The sequence below is a fragment of the Schistocerca serialis genome, chromosome 7 (assembly GCF_023864345.2).
Source record: "Schistocerca serialis cubense isolate TAMUIC-IGC-003099 chromosome 7, iqSchSeri2.2, whole genome shotgun sequence".
Classification (NCBI taxonomy): domain Eukaryota; kingdom Metazoa; phylum Arthropoda; class Insecta; order Orthoptera; family Acrididae; genus Schistocerca; species Schistocerca serialis.
The window spans coordinates 22732919-22759306 of NC_064644.1; the positions used below are offsets into that span (position 1 = coordinate 22732919).

At 43.7% G+C, this 26388-nt stretch overlaps 1 protein-coding gene across 4 annotated transcripts in view; it reads left to right on the top strand.

The window, feature by feature from the left end:
- Positions 1 to 26388, top strand: part of LOC126412757 (uncharacterized) — a 188561-nt gene that overhangs the window by 40986 nt on the left and 121187 nt on the right. For all 4 annotated transcript variants that reach the window (XM_050082508.1, XM_050082507.1, XM_050082506.1 and 1 more), the window contains one exon: positions 21421 to 21585. In XM_050082508.1, the coding sequence (XP_049938465.1) occupies positions 21421 to 21585 (165 nt within the window). The remainder of the gene's footprint in view (positions 1 to 21420; positions 21586 to 26388) is intronic.

Here is a 26388-nt window from a genome sequence, read left to right on the forward strand (position 1 = left end):
ACTTCTGCCAGTACCTCGTCTCCTACCTTCCAAACTTTACAGAAGCTCTCCTGCGAACCTTGCAGAACTAGCACTCCTGAAAGAAAGGATATTGCGGAGACATGGCTTAGCCACAGCCTGGGGGATGTTTCCAGAATGAGATTTTCACTCTGCAGCGGAGTGTGCGCTGATATGAAACTTCCTGGCAGATTAAAACTGTGTGCCCGACCGAGACTCGAACTCGGGACCTTTGCCTTTCGCGGGCAAGTGCTCTACCAACTGAGCTACCGAAGCACGACTCACGCCCGGTACTCACAGCTTTACTTCTGCCAGTACCTCGTCTCCTACCTTCCAAACTTTACAGAAGCTCTCCTGCGAACCTTGCAGAACTAGCACTCCTGAAAGAAAGGATATTGCGGAGACATGGCTTAGCCACAGCCTGGGGGATGTTTCCAGAATGAGATTTTCACTCTGCAGCGGAGTGTGCGCTGATATGAAACTTCCTGGCAGATTAAAACTGTGTGCCCGACCGAGACTCGAACTCGGGACCTTTGCCTTTCGCGGGCAAGTGCTCTACCAACTGAGCTACCGAAGCACGACTCACGCCCGGTACTCACAGCTTTACTTCTGCCAGTACCTCGTCTCCTACCTTCCAAACTTTACAGAAGCTCTCCTGCGAACCTTGCAGAACTAGCACTCCTGAAAGAAAGGATATTGTGGAGACATATCTGCCAGGAAGTTTCATATCAGCGCACACTCCGCTGCAGAGTGAAAATCTCATTCTGGAAACATCCCCCAGGCTGTGGCTAAGCCATGTCTCCGCAATATCCTTTCTTTCAGGAGTGATAGTTCTGCAAGGTTCGCAGGAGAGCTTCTGTAAAGTTTGGAAGGTAGGAGACGAGGTACTGGCAGAAGTAAAGCTGTGAGTACCGGGCGTGAGTCGTGCTTCGGTAGCTCAGTTGGTAGAGCACTTGCCCGCGAAAGGCAAAGGTCCCGAGTTCGAGTCTCGGTCGGGCACACAGTTTTAATCTGCCAGGAAGTTTCATATCAGCGCACACTCCGCTGCAGAGTGAAAATCTCATTCTGGAAACATCCCCCAGGCTGTGGCTAAGCCATGTCTCCGCAATATCCTTTCTTTCAGGAGTGCTAGTTCTGCAAGGTTCGCAGGAGAGCTTCTGTAAAGTTTGGAAGGTAGGAGACGAGGTACTGGCAGAAGTAAAACTTTGAGTACCGGGCGTGAGTCGTGCTTCGGTAGCTCAGTTGGTAGAGCACTTGCCCGCGAAAGGCAAAGGTCCCGAGTTCGAGTCTCGGTCGGGCACACAGTTTTAATCTGCCAGGAAGTTTCATATCAGCGCACACTCCGCTGCAGAGTGAAAATCTCATTCTGGAAACATCCCCCAGGCTGTGGCTAAGCCATGTCTCCGCAATATCCTTTCTTTCAGGAGTGCTAGTTCTGCAAGGTTCGCAGGAGAGCTTCTGTAAAGTTTGGAAGGTAGGAGACGAGGTACTGTCAGAAGTAAAGCTGTGAGTACCGGGCATGAGTCGTGCTTCGGTAGCTCAGTTGGTAGAGCACTTGCCCGCGAAAGGCAAAGGTCCCGAGTTCGAGTCTCGGTCGGGCACACAGTTTTAATCTGCCAGGAAGTTTCATATCAGCGCACACTCCGCTGCAGAGTGAAAATCTCATTCTGGAAACATCCCCCAGGCTGTGGCTAGCCATGTCTCCGCAATATCCTTTCTTTCAGGAGTGCTATTCCTGCAAGGTTCGCAGGAGAGCTTCTGTAAAGTTTGGAAGGTAGGAGACGAGGTACTGGCAGAAGTAAAGCTGTGAGTACCGGGCGTGAGTCGTGCTTCGGTAGCTCAGTTGGTAGAGCACTTGCCCGCGAAAGGCAAAGGTCCCGAGTTCGAGTCTCGGTCGGGCACACAGTTTTAATCTGCCAGGAAGTTTCATATCAGCGCACACTCCGCTGCAGAGTGAAAATCTCATTCTGGAAACATCCCCCAGGCTGTGGCTAAGCCATGTCTCCGCAATATCCTTTCTTTCAGGAGTGCTAGTTCTGCAAGGTTCGCAGGAGAGCTTCTGTAAAGTTTGGAAGGTAGGAGACGAGGTACTGGCAGAAGTAAAGCTGTGAGTACCGGGCGTGAGTCGTGCTTCGGTAGCTCAGTTGGTAGAGCACTTGCCCGCGAAAGGCAAAGGTCCCGAGTTCGAGTCTCGGTCGGGCACACAGTTTTAATCTGCCAGGAAGTTTCACTTTCAAAATTGTTTACAAAGTATCAGTAAAGGATGATTGTTCCGAAAAACTGGAATAAAGCCATAATGATTCTATTCCAAAGTACAGGAGGCAGACAACGTCAAAAATTCTATGGACCTGTTAGCTTCCTCTCTCTAGTGCATGAGATATTCATTAAAATTTTCACATGTAAGCTTCCATTGCATCTGGAAAAAAAAAGAAAAGAAAAGAGAGAGAGAGAGAGAGAGAGAGAGAGAGAGAGAGAGAGAGAGAGTTTTTGGTCAGTCTGTATAACCGATTATGACAGTTAGACGTGGATGTGAAAAACAGAGATGTACAGGGTGAACTTAAAGTCTTTTCCCTGGTTACAAAAGATTTGTGCTTAAGAAAATATGCTAAATACAACTACACTAATGGTAGCTTAAATTGTAAAGCTATTTTTATTGATACGCTTCCACATGTATTCCTTTTGTTGCCTGTAGCATGCCTAGGTGATACTCAATCTCTCTCGATGTTAAATGTTACAGTATTCAAGTTAGATTCTTACTTCTGTAAAGAAAATGTGGAGAAAGGAGGAGTTGCCACAATTGTCAGAAACTGTTTAATTTCAAGAATAGTGGTATTAATAAATTTTGCTCAGAACAGATTTTAGAAGCTTGTGGAACAGAGGTATTATTTCATTATAAGTCCTTTATAATTGTAAGTATATACAGAGCACCTTTGGGAAACATTAACCTCTTCGTAAAAAATCTGGAAGCTCCGTTGTCTCATCTCACAGTAAAAACAAGGAAATAGTGGATGCTGGTGATTTTAATGTGGGTTTATTGAAAATGTCTGTCAGTGAACAATGACGAGGGTGGTCTGAAAAATTCCTGGAATCATCACGAGAGGTCAGCGCTAGCACAACGAGTTGTTCACATAATATTCATTGGACTGTTGGATGTAAACACGTGCCACATCAATGCTCTTGGAAGAGAGCTGTGGCGGTGACATGGCTCTGTTGTTGTTCCCCTGTAGTGATTTGTGAAGATGGAAAAAATCGAGATTCGAGCAGTGATCAAGTACTTCGTAAAGAAAGGTATGAAAGCAAAGAACATTTGTGCCAGTTTCCAGAAGACACAGAGGGATTCTGCTCCTTCATATTCAACTGTTGCCAAGTGGACAAATGAATTTAAATTTGGTCGGGTGAGCTTAGATGACGGTCTGCGCACTGGTTGGCCAAGGTGTGTTGCTACTCCAGAAATCATTGCAAAAGTGCACACAATGGTCATGGAGGATCACCAATTGAAAGTGCATGAAATTGTTCACGCTTGCTGGATGTCATCTGGAAGGGTGTAGCACATTTTAACTGAAGAATTAGAAATGACAAAATTATCTGCAAGTTGGGTGCTGCGACTCTTGATGCGCACATGCACACATGTGCTGTCGCCATGGCAAAATTACACGAACTAAGGTATGAATTGTTGCCACACCCATCTTATTCACCTGATATGGCTCTGTCAGACTTCCATCTCTTCCCAAAACTGAAAATTTTTCTTGGTAGACGAACATTCACTTCAAACGAAGAATTGATAGCCAGAGTTGACAACTATTTTGCAAGCCTGGAGGATACTCATTTTCGAGATGGGGTCAAGGCACTGGAACATCATTGGACCAAGTGCATTAACCTACAAGCAGACTACATTTGAAAAGTAAAAAAAGCTTCAGTGAAGTAAGTACTTTTTTTCTATTCCGTTCCGAGAACTTTTCAAACCACCCTCGTACTGCAATCAGTAACACTGTCATTCAATTTAATTTCTACTGTGAACTTTTCAACTAGGGTATGTAAATGCTCTGAGACTGCTATTGCTAATATATTTTCAGACAAATCTAGGGAAAAGAAGTCATATCGCTATCTCATCATGATATGCAGCATCTTGTGTTAAATGTTGAAACTTGTCAGGATAAAAAATTTATTAAATCTGTGTACAGGAGGGTAATAAATCAGTCAAAATTTGAGAAATATAGGAGAGTACTCAAAGACATGAACTGGATAGACGTTTACAGTACTTCTGACTCAAATGGAAAATACAAAGTATTCATTTATAAAGTTACTTCTTCATTTGAAAATTGCTTTACTCTAAAGGTAATTAAAATCAAACAGAAGTCTAAAAATAAACCATGGATTACACAAGGAATAAAGGTATCATGTGGGACAAAAAGGAGAGTGTATCTAATGTCTGGGAACAGCTCTGATGTTAGCATTGTAACACATTACAAATGTTGTTGTTGTTGTTGTTGTTGTTGTTGTTGTGGCCTTCAGTCCTGAGACTGGTTTGATGCAGCTCTCCATGCTACTCTATCCTGTGCAAGCTTCTTCATCCCCCAGTACCTACTGCAGCCTACATCCTTCTGAATCTGCTTAGTGTATTCATCTCTTGGTCTCCCTCTACGATTTTTACCCTCCACGCTGCCCTCCAGTACTAACCTGGTGATCCCTTGATGCCACAGAACATGTCCTACCAACCAATTCCTTCTTCTAGTCAAGTTGTGCCACAAACTTCTCTTCTCCCCAATCCTATTCAATACCTCCTCATTAGTTATGTGATCTACCCATCTAATCTTCAGCATTCTTCTGTAGCACCACATTTCGAAAGCTTCTATTCTCTTCTTGTCTAAACTATTTATCGTCCATGTTTCACTTCCATACATGGCTATTTTGCAGCAAAATATTGAAATACGTAATCTAGAAATCTACACAGTTTTATTATGAGAAGAAGATAATTACGTCAGACAACAAAATAAAAAGTATATGGGATATAGTGAAGACAGGGATAGATGGGGCCAAAAGGAAGAGGAACAGGTAGCTCTAAAAATAAATGAGACATTGGTAATAATTGCATGTACTGTTGCAAACCTCTTAAACAAATACTTTGTTTCTGTTACTGACAACTTGGGGTTATAAGGTTCAGTAAACTGTGCAATGGAGTATCTGAGACCAGTCTGCCGGCCGCGGTGGTCTCGCGGTTCTAGGCGCGCAGTCCGGAACCGTGCGACTGCTACGGTCGCAGGTTCGAATCCTGCCTCGGGCATGGATGTGTGTGATGTCCTTAGGTTAGTTAGGTTTAAGTAGTTCTAAGTTCTAGGGGACTAATGACCACAGCAGTTGAGTCCCATAGTGCTCAGAGCCATTTTTTTGAGACCAGTCTTCGCAAATAACTTTGGTAAAATGGGAATGACATTCATGTCTCTCAAAGAAGTGACATCATAAAATCCTTAAAATTAAAGTATTCTAATGGTTATGATAACATGTGAATGAAGTTAATCAAAGAGTGCTCATGTGAGTTGAGTTCTATTTTTAATTTATTTGTGTAATCAATCTCTTATCAGTGGAACATTCCCAGACTGGCAAAAATATGTGGAAGTTAAACCTCTTTACAAGAATGGGGATAAGGAGATACCATAAAACTACTGCCCAGTTTCACTTTTGCTGCCTTTTTCAAAAATATTTGAAAAGCTTGTGTTCAAGCATCTTCTTAAGCACCTGACTGCACATAAATGTTGTAAAACTCAGTTTGGTTTCCTTTTGGGTTCTGATTTAAAAAAAAATTGACATGTTCCACATCCACGAGGATCTCCTCACCATGGATCTATGGAACGAAAACTAATCTAATCTAATCTAATCTAGAAAACTACTTACGCCTACAGTGAAAATGTCCTTAATTCATTAGATAACAAATTAGAGGCTACTGGCATGTTCTGTGATGTGTCAAAAGTCTTTGACTGTGTGAGTCACAACATTCTCTTAAGCAAATTAGAATACTATGATGTCACCTGCACTGCTGTGAAATGGTTAGTCTTACCTAAGTAACAGGAAACAAAAGGTCTTGTTGTGAAATACCTGTGCAGTAAGCAGTCTGTCTTCATCTGATTGGGAATTAATTAAATGTGGTGTTCCTCAAGGTTCCATCTTGGATCATACTAAAATTGCGTAACTATGTTCCATTCTGAAAATGTATTAATTCTGTAAACATTAGCAGTTCCACTTTACTGTAATGTATTCACATATTTTGACACTCTCCTGGCCAATGCCCAGGGTTGTGATCACCATCTCTGTAGCCTCTCACATTCATGTTGTAAGAGGTTGCTTCTCAGAAACTGGTGAACTGAACACTGTATCATAATATAACCCCACAGAAAGAACACAAGAGGGTGAATTGGCGAATTTGGAGGCCATGATGTAGGACTGTTTCTACCAATCGATCGGTCCAGAAAGATTTCATCCAAGAACAGCTGAACAAAGAACCCCCAGTGTGGCAATTCACCATCGTCTTGATACCTTGAAACACTACCCATGGTTGAACGAGAGAGAGAGAGAGAGAGAGAGAGAGAGAGAGAGAGAGAGAGAGAGAGAGAGAGAGAAGGGGGGGGGGGGGGGGGGGAGGAAATCAGAGCACATGTAGAAGTGTGTCCTTCAAAACATTGTGAGTTGAGCTACTATTTGTAAAAAATTGCACAGACATGCAGAAGTTAATCCATAAAAACACCATGAGTTAAGCTACCATTTGCCACAAATCACATAGCTATATCGAACAGAGTTCTGGGAAAGACTATGCTTGGGCTGCTTGTTAGGAATTACTAAAAGAGGCATGAAAACAAACAAATTCATCAGGAACAGACTGAGATGAAAGCAATCATTACAAGTGTAATGAACATGAAATGGAGAGGGGCAGGAGATTCAGCCAAGTGAATGTATGGCAAATGGATCAAGGAAGTTTTCTGCTGGTTTCTAAGAAATGAGAAAACATCGAGGTGCTGACCTGTTGGAAAATGGGTACATAACATTAGAAAAGATGTACGAGCAATATGGATCTGTGTAGCTGAAAACTGTAATTCATAGAAAACTCTATAGAAGACCTTTATATGGCAGTGGATGAGAAATAGCTGCTGAAGATATGGAGAAACAAAGTGAATCCTATTAAGAAAATAAAATAGGTTAAAAGTCACTGATGTTCCAGTTTTGATTCATACACCAAAGTTACTACCCTGAAGGATTAGACATGATCTTGTGTGTGCTACGTATCCCACATTGTTAATCCCTACACTGATTGGCCAGTTGTATACTGAAAGTAATACGTTGAAGTGATCAGCCTTGTGGGAACAAGTAGCACATTGTTTCTCAAAGTTTGCTGGGTTTGGTTTTATTTTGGAAGTGTTTGAGAATGAATGGAAAAGGATTTTGAAAATGACACCAGAAAAGAATAATAATGAGACATTGTTCATGTGACTGTGGACATGTAGAGAGACAGAGACAGAGGGAGGGAGTGTATGAGTGTGCATATATATGTATGAACCACAGACCTTGCTGCTGGTAGGGAGGCTTGTGCACCTCAGTGATATAGATAGCCGTACTGTAGGTGCAACCACAACAGAGGGGTATCTGTTGAGAGACCCGACAGACGTGTGGTTCCTGAAGAGGGGCAGCAGCTTTTTCAGTAGTTGCAGGGACAATAGTCTGGATGATTCACTGGTCTGGCCTTGTAACTTTAACCAAAACGGCCTTGCTGTGCTGGTACTGCGAACAGCTGAAAGCAAGGGGAAACTACAGCTGTAATTTTTCCTGAGGGCATGCAGCTTTACTGTATGGTTAAATGATGATGGCATCCTCTTGGGTAAAACATTCCGGAGGTAAAAGAGTCCCCCATTCGGATCTCCGGGCGGGGATCTCAGGAGGACATCGTTATCACGAGAAAGAAAACTCCCGTTCTACAGATCAGAACGTGGAATGTAAGAGCCATCAATTGGGTAGGTAGGTTAGAAAATTTAAAAAGGAAATGGATAGGTTAAAATTAGATAGAGTGGGAATTAATGAAGTTCGGTGGCTGGAGGAACAAAACTTCTGATCAGGTTATAAATACAATATCAAATAGGGATAATGCAGGAGTAATTCTAGTAGTGAGTAAAAAAAAAATAGGAGTGTGGGTAAGCTACTACAAACAGCGTAGTGAACACATTATTATAGCCAAGATAGACACACAGCCCATGCCTACCACAGTAGTACAAGTTTATATGCCAACTAGCTCTGCAGAAGACGAAGAGATTGAAAAAATGTATGATGAGATAAAGGAAATTATTCAGATAGTGAAGGGAGACAAACATTTAATAGTCATGGGGGACTGTAATTCGATAGTAGGAAAGGAAGGGAAGGAAAGGTTGTAGACGAATATGGAATAGGGATAAGGAATGAAAGAGGAAGTCGCATGGTAGAATTGTGCACAGAGCATAACTTAATCATAGCTAACACTTGGTTTAAAAATCATGAAAGAAGGTTGTGTACATGGAAGATGCCTGGAGACAGTGGAAAGTTTCAGATTGATTATATAATGGTAAGACAGTGATTTAGGAACCAGGTTTTAAATTGTAAGACATGTCCAGGGGCAGATATGGACTCTGGACCACAATCTATTGGTTATGAACTGTAGATTAAAACTGAGGAAACTGCAAAAAGGTGGATAAACTGAAAGAACCAGATGTTGTAGAGAGTTTCAGAGAGAGTCTTAGGGAACAATTGAGAAGAATGGGGGAAAGAAATACAGTAGAAGAAGAATGGGTAGCTTTGAAAGATGAAATTGTAAAGGCAGCAGAGGATCAAGTAGGTAAAAAGAAGAGGGCTAGTAGAAATCCTTGGGTAACAGAAGAGATATTGAACTTAATTGATGAAAGGAGGAAATATAAAAATACAGTAAATGAAGTAGGCAAAAAGGAATACAAACATCTCAGAAATGAGATCGACAGGAAGTGCAAACTGGCTAAACACGGAGAGGACAAATGTAAGGATTAAGAGGCATACATATATCACTAGCGGTAAGATAGATACTGCCTACAGGAAAATTAAAAAGATCTTTGGAGAAAAGAGAACCACCTGTATGAATATCAAGAGCTCAGATGGAGAACCAATTCTAAGCAGAGAAGGGAAAGCAGAAAGGTGGAAGGAGTATATAGAGAGTCTATACAAGGACGATGTACTTGAGGGTGATATTACGGAAATGGAAGAGGACGCAGATGAAGATGAAATGGGACATATGATACTGCGTGAAGAATTTGACAGAGCACTGAAGGACCTAAGTCGAAACAAGGCCCCAGGAGTAGACAACATTCCATTAGAACTACTGACGGCCTTGGGAGAGCCAGTCCTGACAAAACTCTACCATCTGGTGAGCAAGATGTATGAGACAGGCGAAATACCCTCAGACTTCAAGAAGAATATGATAATTCTAATCCCAATGAAAGCAGATGTTGACAGGTGTGAAAATTACCAAACTATCAATTTAATAAGTCTTGGCTGCAAAATACTAACATGAATTCTTTACAGACGAATGGAAAAACTGGTAGAAGCTGACCTCGGGGAAGATCAGTTTGGATTCCGTAGAACTGTTGGAACACATGAGGCAATACTGACCCTACGACTTATCTTAGAAGAAAGATTAAGGAAAGGCAAACCTATGTTTCTAGCATTTGTAGACTTAAGAGAAGGCTTTTAACAATGTTGATTGGTATACTCTCTTTCAAATTCTGAAGGTGGCAGGGATAAGATACAGGGAGTGAAAGGCTATTTACAATTTGTACAGAAAGCAGATGGCAGTTATAAGAGTTGAGGGGCATGAAAGGGAAGCAGTGGTTGGGAAGGGAGTGAGACAGGGTTATAGCTTATCCCCAATGTTATTCAATCTGTATATTGAGCAAGCAGGAAAGGAAACAAAAGAAAAATTTGGAGTAGGGATTAAAATCCAGGGAGAAAAATAAAAACTTTGAGGTTTGCCAATGACATTGTAATTCTGTCAGAGACAGCAAAGGACCTGGAAGAGCAGTTGAATGGAATGGACAGTGTCTTGAAAGGAGAGTGTAAGATTAACATCAACAAAGCAAAATGAGGATAATGGAATGCAGTGAAATTAAATCAGCTGATGCTGAGGGAATTAGATTAGAAAATGAGACGCTTAAAGTAGTAGATGAGTTTTGCTATTTGGGGAAAAAAATAACTGATGATGGTCGAAGTAGAAAGGGTATAAAATGTGTACTGTAAATGGCAAGGAAAGCATTTTTGAAGAAGAGAAATTTGTTAACATCAAGTTTAGATATAAGTGTGAGGAAGTCTTTTCTGAAAGTATGTGTATGGGGTGTAGCTGTGTATCGAAGTGAAACATGGATGATAACTTGTTTAGACAAGAAGAGAAATGTGGTGCTACAGATGAATGCTGAAGATTAGATAGGCATATCACGTAACTACTGAGGAGGTACTGGATAGAATTGGGGAGAAGAGAAATTTTCTGATGAGGTGACTTACCGAACGAAAGCGCTGGCAGGTCTATAGACCCACAAACATACACACAAAATTCAAGCTTTCGCAACAAACTGTTGCCTCATCAGGAAAGAGGGAAGGAGAGGGAAAGACGAAAGGATGTGGGTTTTAAGGGAGAGGGTAAGGAGTCATTCCAATCCCGGGAGCGGAAAGACTTACCTTAGGGGGAAAAAAGGACGGGTATACACTCGCGCACACACACACATATCCATCCACACATATACAGACACAAGCAGACAGTTCGATACACACAAACAAACACAATCATACACACAAAATTCTAGCTTTCGCAACCAACGGTTGCTTCCTCAGGAATTAATTCTTAATTTCTTTGCGTGTTTTTGGTTCTTGCATTGTTTAATTCATAAATTTCGGGCGTATTATAGTATTTGAGAGTGTAGCATCGTGTTTTAGTACCTGAATAGTGTAATTTCGCTTAGTCTCCTTCCGCCGCCGAGCAGTGTCAGCAGTGCGCAAGTAGCAGCATTACTGCATTTACTAGGCAATCTTGTATTTTAATAACCGTTTAAATTTTGTCGATTTGTTTGCGCTCTCTGTAGATTAGTTCAGACGTTCTTAGCAAAACAGTTTTTAGCATGGATAGGGACTGCAACTGCTGTGTTCGAATGCAGGCTGAGTTGGCATCCCTTCGCTCCCAGCTTCAGGCAGTGTTGGCTTCGGTCACACAGCTTGAGGCTGTTGCCAATGGGCATCACTGTGGGGGTCGGGATGGGGGTTTGTCGGGGACGGCCAGCTCGTCCCACGCATCCCCTGATCGGACTACGACTGTGGTTGCCCGGGATACTGCCCGTATTGAGGCTGATCCCTCACCTGTGGTAGAGTGGGAGGTCGTTTCAAGGTGTGGCAGGGGGCGAAAGACATTCCGGAGGGCTGAACGGAAAGCCTCTCCAGTTTGTCTGACGAACCGGTTTCAGGCTCTGTCTCAGGCTGATACTGATCTTCGGCCTGACATGGCTGCTTGTCCTGTTCCAGAGGTTGCCCCTCAGTCTGCAAGATCCGGGCAGTCGCAGAGGGTGGACTTACTGGTAGTTGGGAGCTCCAACGTTAGGCGCGTAATGGGGCCCCTTAGGGAAATGGCAGCAAGAGAGGGGAAGAAAACCAATGTGCACTCCGTGTGCATACCGGGGGGAGTCATTCCAGATGTGGAAAGGGTCCTTCCGGATGCCATGAAGGGTACAGGGTGCACCCATCTGCAGGTGGTCGCTCATGTCGGCACCAATGATGTGTGTCGCTATGGATCGGAGGAAATCCTCTCTGGCTTCCGGCGGCTATCTGATTTGGTGAAGACTGCCAGTCTCGCTAGCGGGATGAAAGCAGAGCTCACCATCTGCAGCATCGTCGACAGGACTGACTGCGGACCTTTGGTACAGAGCCGAGTGGAGGGTCTGAATCAGAGGCTGAGACGGTTCTGCGACCGTGTGGGCTGCAGATTCCTCGACTTGCGCCATAGGGTGGTGGGGTTTCGGGTTCCGCTGGATAGGTCAGGAGTCCACTACACGCAACAAGCGGCTACACGGGTAGCAGGGGTTGTGTGGCGTGGGCTGGGCGGTTTTTTAGGTTAGATGGCCTTGGGCAAGTACAGAAAGGGCAACAGCCTCAACGGGTGCGGGGCAAAGTCAGGACATGCGGGGACCAAGCAGCAATCGGTATTGTAATTGTCAACTGTCGAAGCTGCGTTGGTAAAGTACCGGAACTTCAAGCGCTGATAGAAAGCACCGAAGCCGAAATTGTTATAGGTACAGAAAGCTGGCTTAAGCCAGAGATAAATTCTGCCGAAATTTTTACAAAGGTACAGACGGTGTTTAGAAAGGATAGATTGCATGCAACCGGTGGTGGAGTGTTCATCGCTGTTAGTAGTAGTTTATCCTGTAGTGAAGTAGAAGTGGATAGTTCCTGTGAATTATTATGGGTGGAGGTTACACTAAACAACCGAACTAGGTTAATAATTGGCTCCTTTTACCGACCTCCCGACTCAGCAGCATTAGTGGCGGAACAACTGAGAGAAAATTTGGAATACATTTCACATAAATTTCTCAGCATGTTATAGTCTTAGGTGGAGATTTCAATTTACCAGATATAGACTGGGACACTCAGATGTTTAGGACGGGTGGTAGGGACAGAGCATCGAGTGACATTATACTGAGTGCACTATCCGAAAATTACCTCGAGCAATTAAACAGAGAACCGACTCGTGGAGATAACATATTGGACCTACTGATAACAAACAGACCCGAACTTTTCGAATCTGTATGTACAGAACAGGGAATCAGTGACCATAAGGCCGTTGCAGCATCCCTGAATATGGAAGTTAATAGGAATATAAAAAAAGGGAGAAAGGTTTATCTGTTTAGCAAGAGTAATAGAAGGCAGATTTCAGACTACCTAACAGATCAAAACGAAAATTTCTGTTCCGACACTGACAATGTTGAGTGTTTATGGAAAAAGTTCAAGGCAATCGTAAAATGCGTTTTAGACAGGTACGTGCCGAGTAAAACTGTGAGGGACGGGAAAAACCCACCGTGGTACAACAACAAAGTTAGGAAACTACTGCGAAAGCAAAGAGAGCTCCACTCCAAGTTTAAACGCAGCCAAAACCTCTCAGACAAACAGAAGCTAAACGATGTCAAAGTTAGCGTAAGGAGGGCTATGCGTGAAGCGTTCATTGAATTCGAAAGTAAAATTCTATGTACCGACTTGACAGAAAATCCTAGGAAGTTCTGGTCTTACGTTAAATCAGTAAGTGGCTCGAAACAGCATATCCAGACACTACGGGATGATGATGGCATTGAAACAGAGGATGACACGCGTAAAGCTGAAATACTAAACACCTTTTTCCAAAGCTGTTTCACAGAGGAAGACCGCACTGCAGTTCCTTCTCTAAATCCTCGCACAAACGAAAAAATGGCTGACATCGAAATAAGTGTCCAAGGAATAGAAAAGCAACTGGAATCACTCAATAGAGGAAAGTCCACTGGACCTGACGGGATACCAATTCGATTCTACACAGAGTACGCGAAAGAACTTGCCCCCCTTCTAACAGCCGTGTACCGCAAGTCTCTAGAGGAACGGAGGGTTCCAAATGATTGGAAAAGAGCACAGATAGTCCCAGTCTTCAAGAAGGGTCGTTGAGCAGATGCGCAAAACTATAGACCTATATCTCTTACGTCGATCTCTTGTAGAATTTTAGAACATGTTTTTTGCTCGCGTATCATGTCATTTCTGGAAACCCAGAATCTACTATGTAGGAATCAACATGGATTCCGGAAACAGCGATCGTGTGAGACCCAACTCGCCTTATTTGTTCATGAGACCCAGAAAATATTAGATACCGGCTCCCAGGTAGATGCTATTTTTCTTGACTTCCGGAAGGCGTTCGATACAGTTCCGCACTGTCGCCTGATAAGCAAAGTAAGAGCCTACGGAATATCAGACCAGCTGTGTGGCTGGATTGAGGAGTTTTTGGCAAACAGAACACAGCATGTTGTTATCAATGGAGAGACGTCTACAGACGTTAAAGTAACCTCTGGCGTGCCACAGGGGAGTGTTATGGGACCATTGCTTTTCACAATATATATAAATGACTTAGTAGATAGTGTCGGAAGTTCCATGCGGCTTTTTGCGGATGATGCTGTAGTATACAGAGAAGTTGCTGCATTAGAAAATTGTAGCGAAATACAGGAAGATCTGCAGCGGATAGGCACTTGGTGCAGGGAGTGGCAACTGACCCTTAACATAGACAAATGTAATGTATTGCGAATACATAGAAAGAAGGATCCTTTATTGTATGATTATATGATAGCGGAACAAACACTGGTAGCAGTTACTACTGTAAAATATCTGGGAGTATGCGTACGGAACGATTTGAAGTGGAATGATCATATAAAACTAATTGTTGGTAAGGCGGGTACCAGGTTGAGATTCATTGGGAGAGTGCTTAGAAAATGTAGTCCATCAACAAAGGAGGTGGCTTACAAAACACTCGTTCGACCTATACTTGAGTATTGCTCATCAGTGTGGGATCCGTACCAGGTCGGGTTGACGGAGGAGATAGAGAAGATCCAAAGGAGAGCGGCGCGTTTCGTCACTGGGTTATTTGGTAACCGTGATAGCGTTACGGAGATGTTTAATAAACTCAAGTGGCAGACTCTGCAAGAGAGGCGCTCTGCATCGCGGTGTAGCTTGCTCGCCAGGTTTCGAGAGGGTGCGTTTCTGGATGAGGTATCGAATATATTGCTTCCCCCTACTTATACTTCCCGAGGAGATCACGAATGTAAAATTAGAGAGATTAGAGCGTGCACGGAGGCTTTCAGACAGTCGTTCTTCCCGCGAACCATACGCGACTGGAACAGGAAAGGGAGGTAATGACAGTGGCACGTAAAGTGCCCTCCGCCACACACCGTTGGGTGGCTTGCGGAGTATCAATGTAGATGTAGATGTAGATGTAGATGAAAGAGGGAAGGAGAGGGAAAGACGAAAGGATGTGGGTTTTAAGGGAGAGGGTAAGGAGTCATTCCAATCCCGGGAGTGGAAAGACTTACCTTAGGGGGAAAAAAGGACGGGTATACACTCGCGCACACACACACACACATATCCATCCACACATATACAGACACAAGCAGACGTATTTAAAGACAAAGAGTTTGGGCAGAGATGTCAGTCGAGGCAGAAGTACAGAGGCAAAGATGTTGAGAGACAGGTGAGGTATGAGCAGCGGCAACTTGAAATTAGCGGAGGTTGAGGCCTGGCGGATAACGAGAAGAGAGGATATACTGAAGGGCAAGTTCCCATCTCCGGAGTTCTGACAGGTTGGTGTTAGTGGGAAGTATCCAGATAACCCGGACGGTGTAACACTGTGCCAAGATGTGCTGGCCGTGCACCAAGGCATGTTTAGCCACAGGGTGATCCTCATTACCAACAAACACTGTCTGCCTGTGTCCATTCATGCGAATGGACAGTTTGTTGCTGGTCATTCCCACATAGAAAGCTTCACAGTGTAGGCAGGTCAGTTGGTAAATCACGTGGGTGCTTTCACATGTGGCTCTGCCTTTGATCGTGTACACCTTCCGGGTTACAGGACTGGAATAGGTGGTGGTGGGAGGGTGCATGGGACAGGTTTTACACCGGGGGCGGTTACAAGAGTAGGAGCCAGTGGGTAGGGAAGGTGGTTTGGGGATTTCATAGGGATGAACTAACAGGTTACGAAGGTTAGGTGGACGGCGGAAAGACACTCTTGGTGGAGTGGGGAGGATTTCATGAAGGATGGATCTCATTTCAGGGCAGGATTTGAGGAAGTCGTATCCCTGCTGGAGAGCCACATTCAGAGTCTGATCCAGTCTCGGAAAGTATCCTGTCACAAGTGGGGCACTTTTGTGGTTCTTCTGCGGGAGGTTCTGGGTTTGAGGGGGTGAGGAAGTGGCTCTGGTTATTTGCTTCCGTACCAGGTCGGGAGGGTAGTTGCGGGATGTGAAAGCTGTTTTCAGGTTGTTGGTGTAATGGTTCAGGGATTCCGGACTGGAGCAGATTTGTTTGCCACGAAGACCTAGGCTGTAGGGAAGGGACCGTTTGATGTGGAATGGGTGGCAGCTGTCATAATGGAGGTACTGTTGCTTGTTGGTGGGTTTTATGTGGACGGATGTGTGAAGCTGGCCATTGGACAGATGGAGGTCAATGTCAAGGAAAGTAGTGTGGGATTTGGAGTAGGACCAGGTGAATCTGATGGAACCAAAGGAGTTGAGGTTGGAGAGGAAATACTGGAGTTCTTCTTCACTGTGAGTCCAGATCATGAAGATGTCATCAATAAATCTGTACCAAACTTTGGGTTGGCAGGCCTGGGTAACCAAGAAGGCTTCCTCTAAGCGACCCATGAATAGGTTGGCGTACGAGGGGGCCATCCTGGTACCCATGGCTGTTTCCTTTAATTGTTGGTATGTCTGGCCTTCAAAAGTGAAGTAGTTGTGGGTCAGGATGAAGCTGGCTAAGGTAATGAGGAAAGAGGTTTTAGGTAGGGTGGCAGGTGATCGGCATGAAAGGAAGTGCTCCATTGCAGCGAGGCCCTGGATGTGTGGAATATTTGTGTATAAGGAAGTGGCATCAATGGTTACAAGGATGGTTTCCGGGGGTAACAGATTGGGTAAGGATTCCAGGCGTTCGAGAAAGTGGTTGGTGTCTTTGATGAAGGATGGGATACTGCATGTAATGGGTTCAAGGTGTTGATCTACGTAGGCAGAGATACGCTCTGTGGGGGCTTGGTAACCAGCTACAATGGGGCGGCCGGGATGGTTGGGTTTATGAATTTTGGGAAGAAGGTAGAAGGTAGGGGTGCGGGGTGTCGGTGGGGTCAGGAGGTTGATGGAGTCAGGTGAAAGGTTTTGTAGGGGGCCTAAGGTTCTGAGGATTCCTTGAAGCTCTGCCTGGACATCAGGAATGGGATTACCTTGGCAAACTTTGTATGTGGTGTTGTCTGAAAGCTGATGCAGTCCCTCAGCCACATACTCCCGACGTTCAAGTACCACGGTCGTGGAACCCTTGTCCGCCGGAAGAATGACGATGGATCGGTCAGCCTTCAGATCACGGATGGCTTGGGCTTCAGCAGTGGTGATGTTGGGAGTAGGATTAAGGTTTTTTAAGAAGGATTGAGAAGCAAGGCTGGAAGTCAGAAATTCCTGGAAGGTTTGGAGAGGGTGATTTTGAGGAAGAGGAGGTGGGTCCCGCTGTGACGGAGGACGGAACTGTTCCAGGCAGGGTTCAATTTGGATAGTGTCTTGGGGAGTTGGATCATTAGGAGTAGGATTAGGATCATTTTTCTTCATGGCAAAGTGATATTTCCAGCAGAGAGTATGAGTGTAGGACAGTAAATCTTTGACGAGGGCTGTTTGATTGAATCTGGGAGTGGGGCTGAAGGTGAGGCCTTTGGATAGGACAGAGGTTTCAGATTGGGAGAGAGGTTTGGAGGAAAGGTTAACTACTGAATTGAGGTGTTGTGGTTCCAGATTGTGTTGATTGGAATTTTGAGGTTTTGGAGGGAGTGGAGCTGGAAGTGGGAGACTGAGTAGATGGGAGAGACTGGGTTTGTGTGCAATGAGAGGAGGTTGAGGTTTGCTGGAAAGGTTGAGAAGGGTGAGTGAGTTGCTTTTCCGGAGGTGGGAAACCAGGAGATTGGATAGTTTTTTGAGGTGGAGGGTGGCATGCTGTTCTAATTTGCGGTTGGCCTGTAGGAGGATGCTCTAAACAGCCGGTGTGGATGTGGGAGAGGAAAGATTGAGGACTTTTATTAAGGATAGGAGTTGACGGGTGTGTTCATTGGCTGAGTTGATGTGTAGGTGAAGGATTAGGTCCTCTCTTCTCGTTATCCGCCAGGCCTCAACCTCCGCTAATTTCAAGTTGCCGCCACTTATACCTCACCTGTAATGAACATCTTTGCCTCTGTACTTCTGCCTCGACTGACATCTCTGCCGAATCTCTTTGCCTTTACAAATGTCTGCTTGTGTCTGTGTGTGTGTGGTTGGATATGGGTGTGTGTGCGAGTGTATACCTGTCCTTTTTTCCCCCTAAGGTAAGTCTTTCCGCTCCCGGGATTGGAATGACTCCTTACCCTCTCCCTTAAAACCCACATCCTTTCGTCTTTCCCTCTCCTTCCCTCTTTCCTGACGAAGCAACCGTTGGTTGCGAAAGCTAGAATTTTGTGTGTATGTTTGTGTGTCTATCGACCTGCCAGCGCTTTCGTTTGGTAAGTCACATCATCTTTGTTTTTTTTAGATATATTTTTCCCATGTGGAATGTTTCCCTCTATACGAATACAATAGAGGGAAACATTCCACGTGGGAAAAATATATCCATGTTAGAGCCCATTTTATTACTTCTCTTCAAATCACATTAATCATGGGATGGAAACACACAGCAACAGAACGTACCAGCGTGACTTCAAACACTTTGTTACAGGAAATGTTCAAAATGTCCTCCGTTAGCGAGGATACATGCATCCGCCCTCCGTCGCATGAAATCCCTGATGCGCTGATGCAGCCCTGGAGAATGGCGTATTGTATCACAGCCGTCTACAATACGAGCACGAAGAGTCTCTACATTTGGTACCGGGGTTGTGTAGACAAGAGCTTTCAAATGCCCCCATAAATGAAAGTCAAGAGGGTTGAGGTCAGGAGAGCATGGAGGTCATGGAATTGGTCTGCCTCTACCAATCCATCGGTCACCGAATCTGTTGTTGAGAAGCGTACAAACACTTCGACTGAAATGTGCAGGAGCTCCGTTGTGCATGAACCACATGTTGTGTCGTACTTGTAAAGGCACATGTTCTAGCAGCACAGTTAGAGTATCCCATGTGAAATCATGATAACGTGCTCCATTGAGCGTAGGTGGAAGAACATGGGGCCCAATCAAGACATCACCAACAATGCCTGCCCAAACGTTCACAGAAAATCTTTGTTGATGACGTGATTGCACAATTGTGTGCGGATTCTCATCAGCCCACATATGTTGATTGTGAAAATTTACAATTTGATCACGTTGGAATGAAGCCTCATCCGTAAAGAGAACATGTGCACTGAAATGAGGATTGACACATTGTTGGATGAACCATTCGCAGAAATGTACCCGTGGAGGCCAATCAGCTGCTGATAGTGCCTGCACACGCTGTACATGGTACGGAAGCAACTGGTTCTCCCGCAGCACTCTCCCTACAGTGACATGGTCAACGTTAACTTGTACAGCTGCAACTTCTCTGACGCTGACATTAGGGTTATCGTCAACTGCACGAAGAATAGCCTCATCCATTGCAGGTGTCCTCGTCGTTCTAGGTCTTCCCCAGGCTGGAATGTTCCATGCTCCCTAAGACAGCGATCAATTGCTTCGAACGTCTTCCTGTCGGGACACCTTTGTTCTGGAAATCTGTCTCGATACAAACGTACCGCGCCACGGCTATTGCCCCGTGCTAATCCATACATCAAATGGGCATCTGCCAACTCCGTATTTGTAAACATTGCACTGACTGCAAAACCACGTTCATGATGAACACTAACCTGTTGATGCTACGTACTGATGTGCTTGATGCTAGTACTGTAGAGCAATGAGTCGCATGTCTACACAAGCACCGAAGTCAACATTACCTTCCTTCAATTGGGCCAACTGGCAGTGAATCGAGGAAGTACCTTTTTGTAACACCCTGTACGTGTGTGTGTGTGTGTGTGTGTGTGTGTGTGTGTGTGTGTATTTCACTGAGGAAATCATTTTGACAATGATATTAATGTGTTATTTTTATGTAAGAAAGTACTGTACTCCTTTCCTTTAATGAAGAGAATGATGCTAAGGTTTATAAACAGTGAAGCACTCAGAAGCAATCGTCTGCTACACACCATAAAAAGAGGACACATAAAGCAGCAGAACCATAATAAATGATTTCAATGACAGAGAGGTGTTGTGCATTTAGGCCCAACAACATCCTCATTTGTGCAGCAGGACAAGTCATTGTTACACAATGCTCAGTCAGTGCAGTGTGTTCATAAAAAAGGGAAATTGTAACCAAGTTCCTCTATGCTTCGCCGACATCATGGTGTAGAATATCGGCAAGTGAGTGCATTTAAATGGGGGAAAATGATTGGTGTCTGGGAGGTGGGTCTTTTTGATCCATGACATTGCAACTGGTGCATGGCATGCTGCTTCAACAGTGAGGAATATGTGGAACCATTGGAGAGAAGAGGGCTGTACACAGTGCTGACAGAGTACTGTATGACACAAAGTAACTGCAGTGCAAGATGACGGCCATCTTTACTGTTTGGCCATAACGGACGGAACAGCCCGATCCACAGTGTTGGTGTGACATTGTAGCACTGTAATAGCTGTGGACATGTCTGTGTCGACAGTTTTACATTGTCTTCTGGAGGCTGAACTGGTGGCTTGTATGCAGTTGTGCTGGCTTTCATTGACTAGGGCCCACAAACTCTGTCTACTACAGAGGGCACAGAAATGCCAACACTGGCATGCTGAGTGGCAAAATCTAGTGTTTTCAGATGAGTCCCACTTCAACTTGTCCTACAGTGATGGCCACATGCATGTTTGACACCACCACATTGAACACAATCGGGCAGACTGTATTGTTGAGTGACATTGCATACAACTGTGAAGTGTGATGGTTTGGGGTGACATTGCTAGCAATATGCAGTTTCACCTCCTAAGACTTGAGGGCAGTCTAAACAGCTACCACTACATTAGGGAGGTTTTATAGCCCGAGGCACTGCCCCTTATACAAGCCATTCCGCATGCCACATTTCAGCTGGACAACACCCAGCTACATATGGCAAAGAATGATGGGTACCACTGCTTCCCTGCCCTGCCCATGACATGTCACCCATGTCACCCATTGCCCATGACATGTCACCCATTGGATGTGTCTGGGATATGGTCGGTTGGCAACTTGTTTGTTCAGGTCCTCCTGCAGCCACAGTTGATGCCTTGTGGATGCACATACAAGACACGTGGCACAAAATTCCCCAGCAGCATACTCAGATGCTCTTTGACTCCATGCCAATAGCGGCTCTAATTGCAGCATGTGGTGGTGCTGCTTCGTACTGAATTTCCACAGTAACAGTGCATATACAGGTCTGTGGAGCTAATCGTTTGTGTAGTGGCATGTCCCTAAGTGGTGGAATAATTTCATTGTGATCACATCTCTTGATCTTGGTGTCTCACTTTTTCAAAACAGTAGTGTATGTTGTTATGTTTGTTAATGATTAACAGCGTATAAATACGATTAATGACATATGTGTTTCAGAAATTTATGTAATCTTTTGACTGTGTTGTGTATCTTGTAACTTGGTTTAATCTCTCATAAGTTCTATCTGTTTTCAGCTGAAGAGGTTGTCATTTAACTGGTCCTCAGAGCCACTTGAAAACAATTGTCCAAATCCTCTTCTGCAGTTGCAATTTTTATATGTCTATGTGACAAAATGGGGTATTCATTTTTCTACCCTGTTGTCATGGCTTGAAAGTTGTAAAAGTCTTCAGGAGTTATGGGTAAGTACTGCAAATATCACCATAGGTGTAACTGAAATAGGCAATTTATGTCATTGTGTACTTGTTTTATTATTACCACTTCCTTTAATTTAGTTGTATCCTGTAACTTTTGGGAGAAAAGAAAAAACTAAACACTACCAAACAGTTAATAAGTTCTTGATGTCAGTATTTCCCTTAATATTGTAGATTTATGAGACACCTAAAGGGTTCCAATGGAACAAATATACAAAGTACACCCGTGGACCGTTCAAGCAAGAAATACGCCGGGAGAAGTTGAAGAATCACATCATACAAATTACAGATTACCAGATTTGTTACTTGGAAGTAATAATTTTTTATGCCAAATTAATATGCACAGTACCTGTGAGAATATTTGTCTATACTTTTAAATAAACTGCAACTGCTCATTACAGATGATACCCCTATCAGATTTTAAGTAATTGGAGTCCCACAAATATTGGCACTAGCTTCAGTACTATTTTTATCAGCAGAACATAATCACTTCAGATGTTTCAAGGTAATGCATTATTCTACACAATGTGCTTCATCTTGGTCGTGATCATCACTGAAATTAATCCATTTGCTTAGGGAGGTGTACCCTCTGGAACAGGGGCAACCAAGAATTCGATTTGCAGGCTGTGCCCCGGCACGTGAGTGCCATAGTGCTCAGCCTAGCTGCACATTTCCTCACTGCCATGGCACACTGTCTGAGCATGAGGAGGAGGAAGAGGGGAAAACTGTGAATGCGCTGCAGTTAAAAGGTAGTGCACTCACATTGTATATGACTCTGTTTTATGTTTCATATTTCTCAACAACACAGATCACACACAAAACAAACTTTGATGCAACAGTGAAAACAATCAATTTTTAACCATTTAATTAGAATGTAATTCTTATCAGCACCGCTATTCCCATCTCGACCTTCACTGAATGTAATTACTCCACCAGCCCAGTTCAAAAGCAGATTTCCCAGGCCATCACATCCAGTCCTGGTATTACTGATCCTCCAAAAAACAACTTCGGAGCACACCACTGATCACTCAGTATTGTCCTGGTCTGGAACATACTAATCAGCTACTTTGACAATCCATGACTTCCTAAAATCAACGCCCTGCAATGAGATCCGTTGTGTCTGGGATTTTGCCTACCACACCTGGAGCAGATCTTTGTTGCCCTCCCAGTCTCCACAATATTCTTGTCATACCCTGTGCTCGTTCTGCACCCATCTCCCTACCGTGTGGCTCGTACTCCTGTGATGGTCCCTGCTGCAAGACTTGCCCAATACACCCTCCTACCACCACCAATACCAGCCCTGTAACTGGCAAAACATATACCGTCAAAGGGAGAGCCACCTGTGAAATGACACGTGCCATATGCTCTACAACATGACATTCATGACTTTGGTGCCTGTTTCACCATATACGCCATGAGGATTCTTCCCCCAAACACCAGTTTCTCACAGCTCTGCAGGTGGGAACTATCACTACAATGTGTCCTTGCTTCTTGCCACTCACTTGGCCTTAATTTATGTTAATTTCTTCTGTCTTAGCATTTATACACAGTTACTGCTCCTTTCTTTACTCTGTTTAGTTTTCAACATCTTTCATTTTCTTACCTGTCTGTTTCTCGCCTTCCCCCTCCCACCTCTGTTATGTACAGTGCACTTAGATTTTTTGCTCTTATTAACTCTGTCTTGCACATTACCCCATCTTCCACCTTAAAGCTCTCACGTTTTCAAATCTTGTGCGGTACAGTTCCCAACAATCAGTCTTTCCTTCTCATCCCATCCAGTAAATCTTCCCTAACCCTCGGTTCTGGATGACCTTTCTGAAATCTACCACTTTTCTTAGATGTCTCCAGTCCTTTTCCTTCACCCCACTCTTCTTTACTCTTCAACCCTTCAGCCTGAAGAAGGAGCCACTGGTTTTCATAATTATAACCTTCTTTCATGTGTGTGTTCTGCTGCTGCTTGGTGAGTAGATTTTTTATCAAAACAAAATTGCAGTGTTATTTAATTATTTTTGGCACACTGAAGATGTAATATAATTTTTATGTGGTACAGACTGTCAAATTTTTGGAGCAAAAACGGATGACATTAGCGGAGAGTGGTGAAACTGCATAACAAAGAGGTTCACGAACTCTGTTCAAGCCCTGACATAATCAGTATTATTAAATCACATGGACTGCGATGGGCGGGTCACGTAGCTCGAACGGATGAGGGCAGGGCAGCGCGCAGAGTACTGGTAGGGCATTTGGAGGGAAAACGTCCTGTGGGGAGACCGAGGCGTAGATGGGAGGACAATGTGAAGGCTGATTTGAGGAACCTAGGTATTGAAGGTGAATGGAAGGAAATAGCACAAGACACGGACAGATGGCAAAAATACGTTGCTGCAGTAATGGACTCTCGAGTCCGGTATGACCAGTGAGTGAGTGTGTGTGAGTAAAGACTGTCAACATACGAACAGCCGCAGACAATTTCACAGATTTTCACACTGGTTATCACGAAATCATGACTTATTTAGTTTCATAATCTAAAAATGGTCTTTCACTCACATATGATGATCACAATACCATAGCACTTTTGCAGCCTTATTCTGGAGATGTGGGAACTTTACTTGAGGAAAGCAGTGTAGATATCCTGGACAGTAACATAAAAGGATTTGTCTTTAAAATGGGAATTAACTTGCAGATCAGTTGGTTACATTTGCACATGCACAGGGGTACTTTCAACTGAAATGGCAAACAGTCTCAAGAAAAAGATCAAAAATAAATGTAAGATTGGCATTGTTCTCAAAATGTTGGCATTGTTCTCAAAATGTTTAGAAAACTATCCTTGTAATTCTTTCAAGACCACAATGAATTATTCAGACCATGTATTTTCTTTAACACCATTGAGCTTAGGGAACTGGATGGTGATTGTGAGAATGTGTCCCTTCTTCAAGGTGATTTTCTTTTTAACCACATCCACGCAGAAGGAAGTTTTCCTCACCTTGCAGTGTCTTACCATGATCAGTGAGCAGTCTAGTCAACTTAAAACGCAAGTTCTGTAATCCATTCTGTATGTTCTCATTTTCATTTCTACATTTCTTTTTTCTTCGTAAATTCAACAGTGATGAATTTTAAATTGATAAATCATTCCTGGCATACCCTTTGACTTAACCAATGTACCGTGCAGTAGCATACAAAGCTCCATACTCTTTGTGCAATTCAATTGAAAACTTTTGCTTCTGACATTGGAATAATGCATATGACATCTGAAATTTTATACGTACCATCAGTTTCTTCACATGCTGCATCCCTGAAAATTTGGTACAAAGTGCTTCTTGATGTGCAGAACAATGAATCCCATCTGTTGATCATTGTAATTTCTTGCTCTTTCATTGCCAACTAAGCATTTAAATTCTATTTGTATGCTTTTATAGTGTTGTTTCGTAGTACATTTGCAATACCTGTTGCTTATGCCATTACATAATATACAGGATGAAGCAAAATGTATGCACTCGGGCTTCGCAATGCGACTCCTCACATGACAGCATTAAAAAAATTTCTTTCGCAAAATTTCATCCAGCAAGTACGTCCAGCAGAAAAAGAATGTTAAAGAGTGGCAATTTGGCAATGTTTTAAACACATGTATGGTAACTACCTCTGTCAGCAGATGACATTCATGCTGTGCAGATTGTGGAGTGGATAAAGTTTTGGGTTAGCATGCGGGAGGTCGAGGGTTCGATCCTGGTTGGGGTGCTTTTTTTTTTATTTGCTAGTTTCATTATGACATTTCATACTGTAATATACCCCATTTCTTAGGTCACATGTATCCTAAATTTACAACATTTTGTAACGCTGGACATAATAAATACGTGGTTAAACAAATAAGAAATAGACAGGTGAAACAAATGACCTGTCAAGGACAGAATAACTACAAAAAAATATCAGTTTCGAGATGCTAAAGTGATAGCACTGTACAATAACACACCATCTACTTGTCATTTATACTACATGTAATATGAGAGCTCAGATGTCACACATTAGCAACCAGTGACAATAATAATGTCCATGTTAATGAGCGCATGATTTTCACAACAAAATACATTGTCCTCAGAACAACAGATGCTCAAAGCAACCTCCTTACATGTCCAAACATTGTGCAACCCACCGGATCATACAGCTCTGGACCCTTCATAGCAAAGCTGCGTTCACAGTAACAAGAGCAGCATGAACACATGCTACCAATTCTTCCACATTCATCGGCAGACGTAGAGTACACGTGCCCCTGCAGGTGTCTGCACAGAAGAAATGCAGGGGGTTTAGGTCAAGCGACTGTGGTGGCCATACAACTGGACCTCCACGTCTGGGCCATTTCCCTGCAGATGTTCTGTCCAAATACTGTTGCAAGTTAATTCCAGAGTGTGGAGGTGCACCATCATGTTATAACCATATCTTCTGCCCAACATGCAGTGGAACACCTTCCAGTGCATCAGGCAGGTAGTTTGAGAGGAATGCATGATACCTTCGTGCAGTCAACCAGTCACGCAACATGTAGGGGCCCAAACACCTATCGCCCAGTATTTCGCCCAGATGTTGATACCAAATTGAACTTGATATCCACGGTCGCGGGTGACATGCAAGTTAACCTCACACCAATGGTGGGCATTGTGCATGTTGAAGACACCCTCACAAGTGAATGCTTCATCCGGCCATATCATGGTGTTCACAAAGTCATCATTGGCTTCCTGTTGTTGTTGGAACCATTCACAGAATTCCATCTGCTGATGGCGATCTGCAGGATGCTGGAGTTGTGTGAAA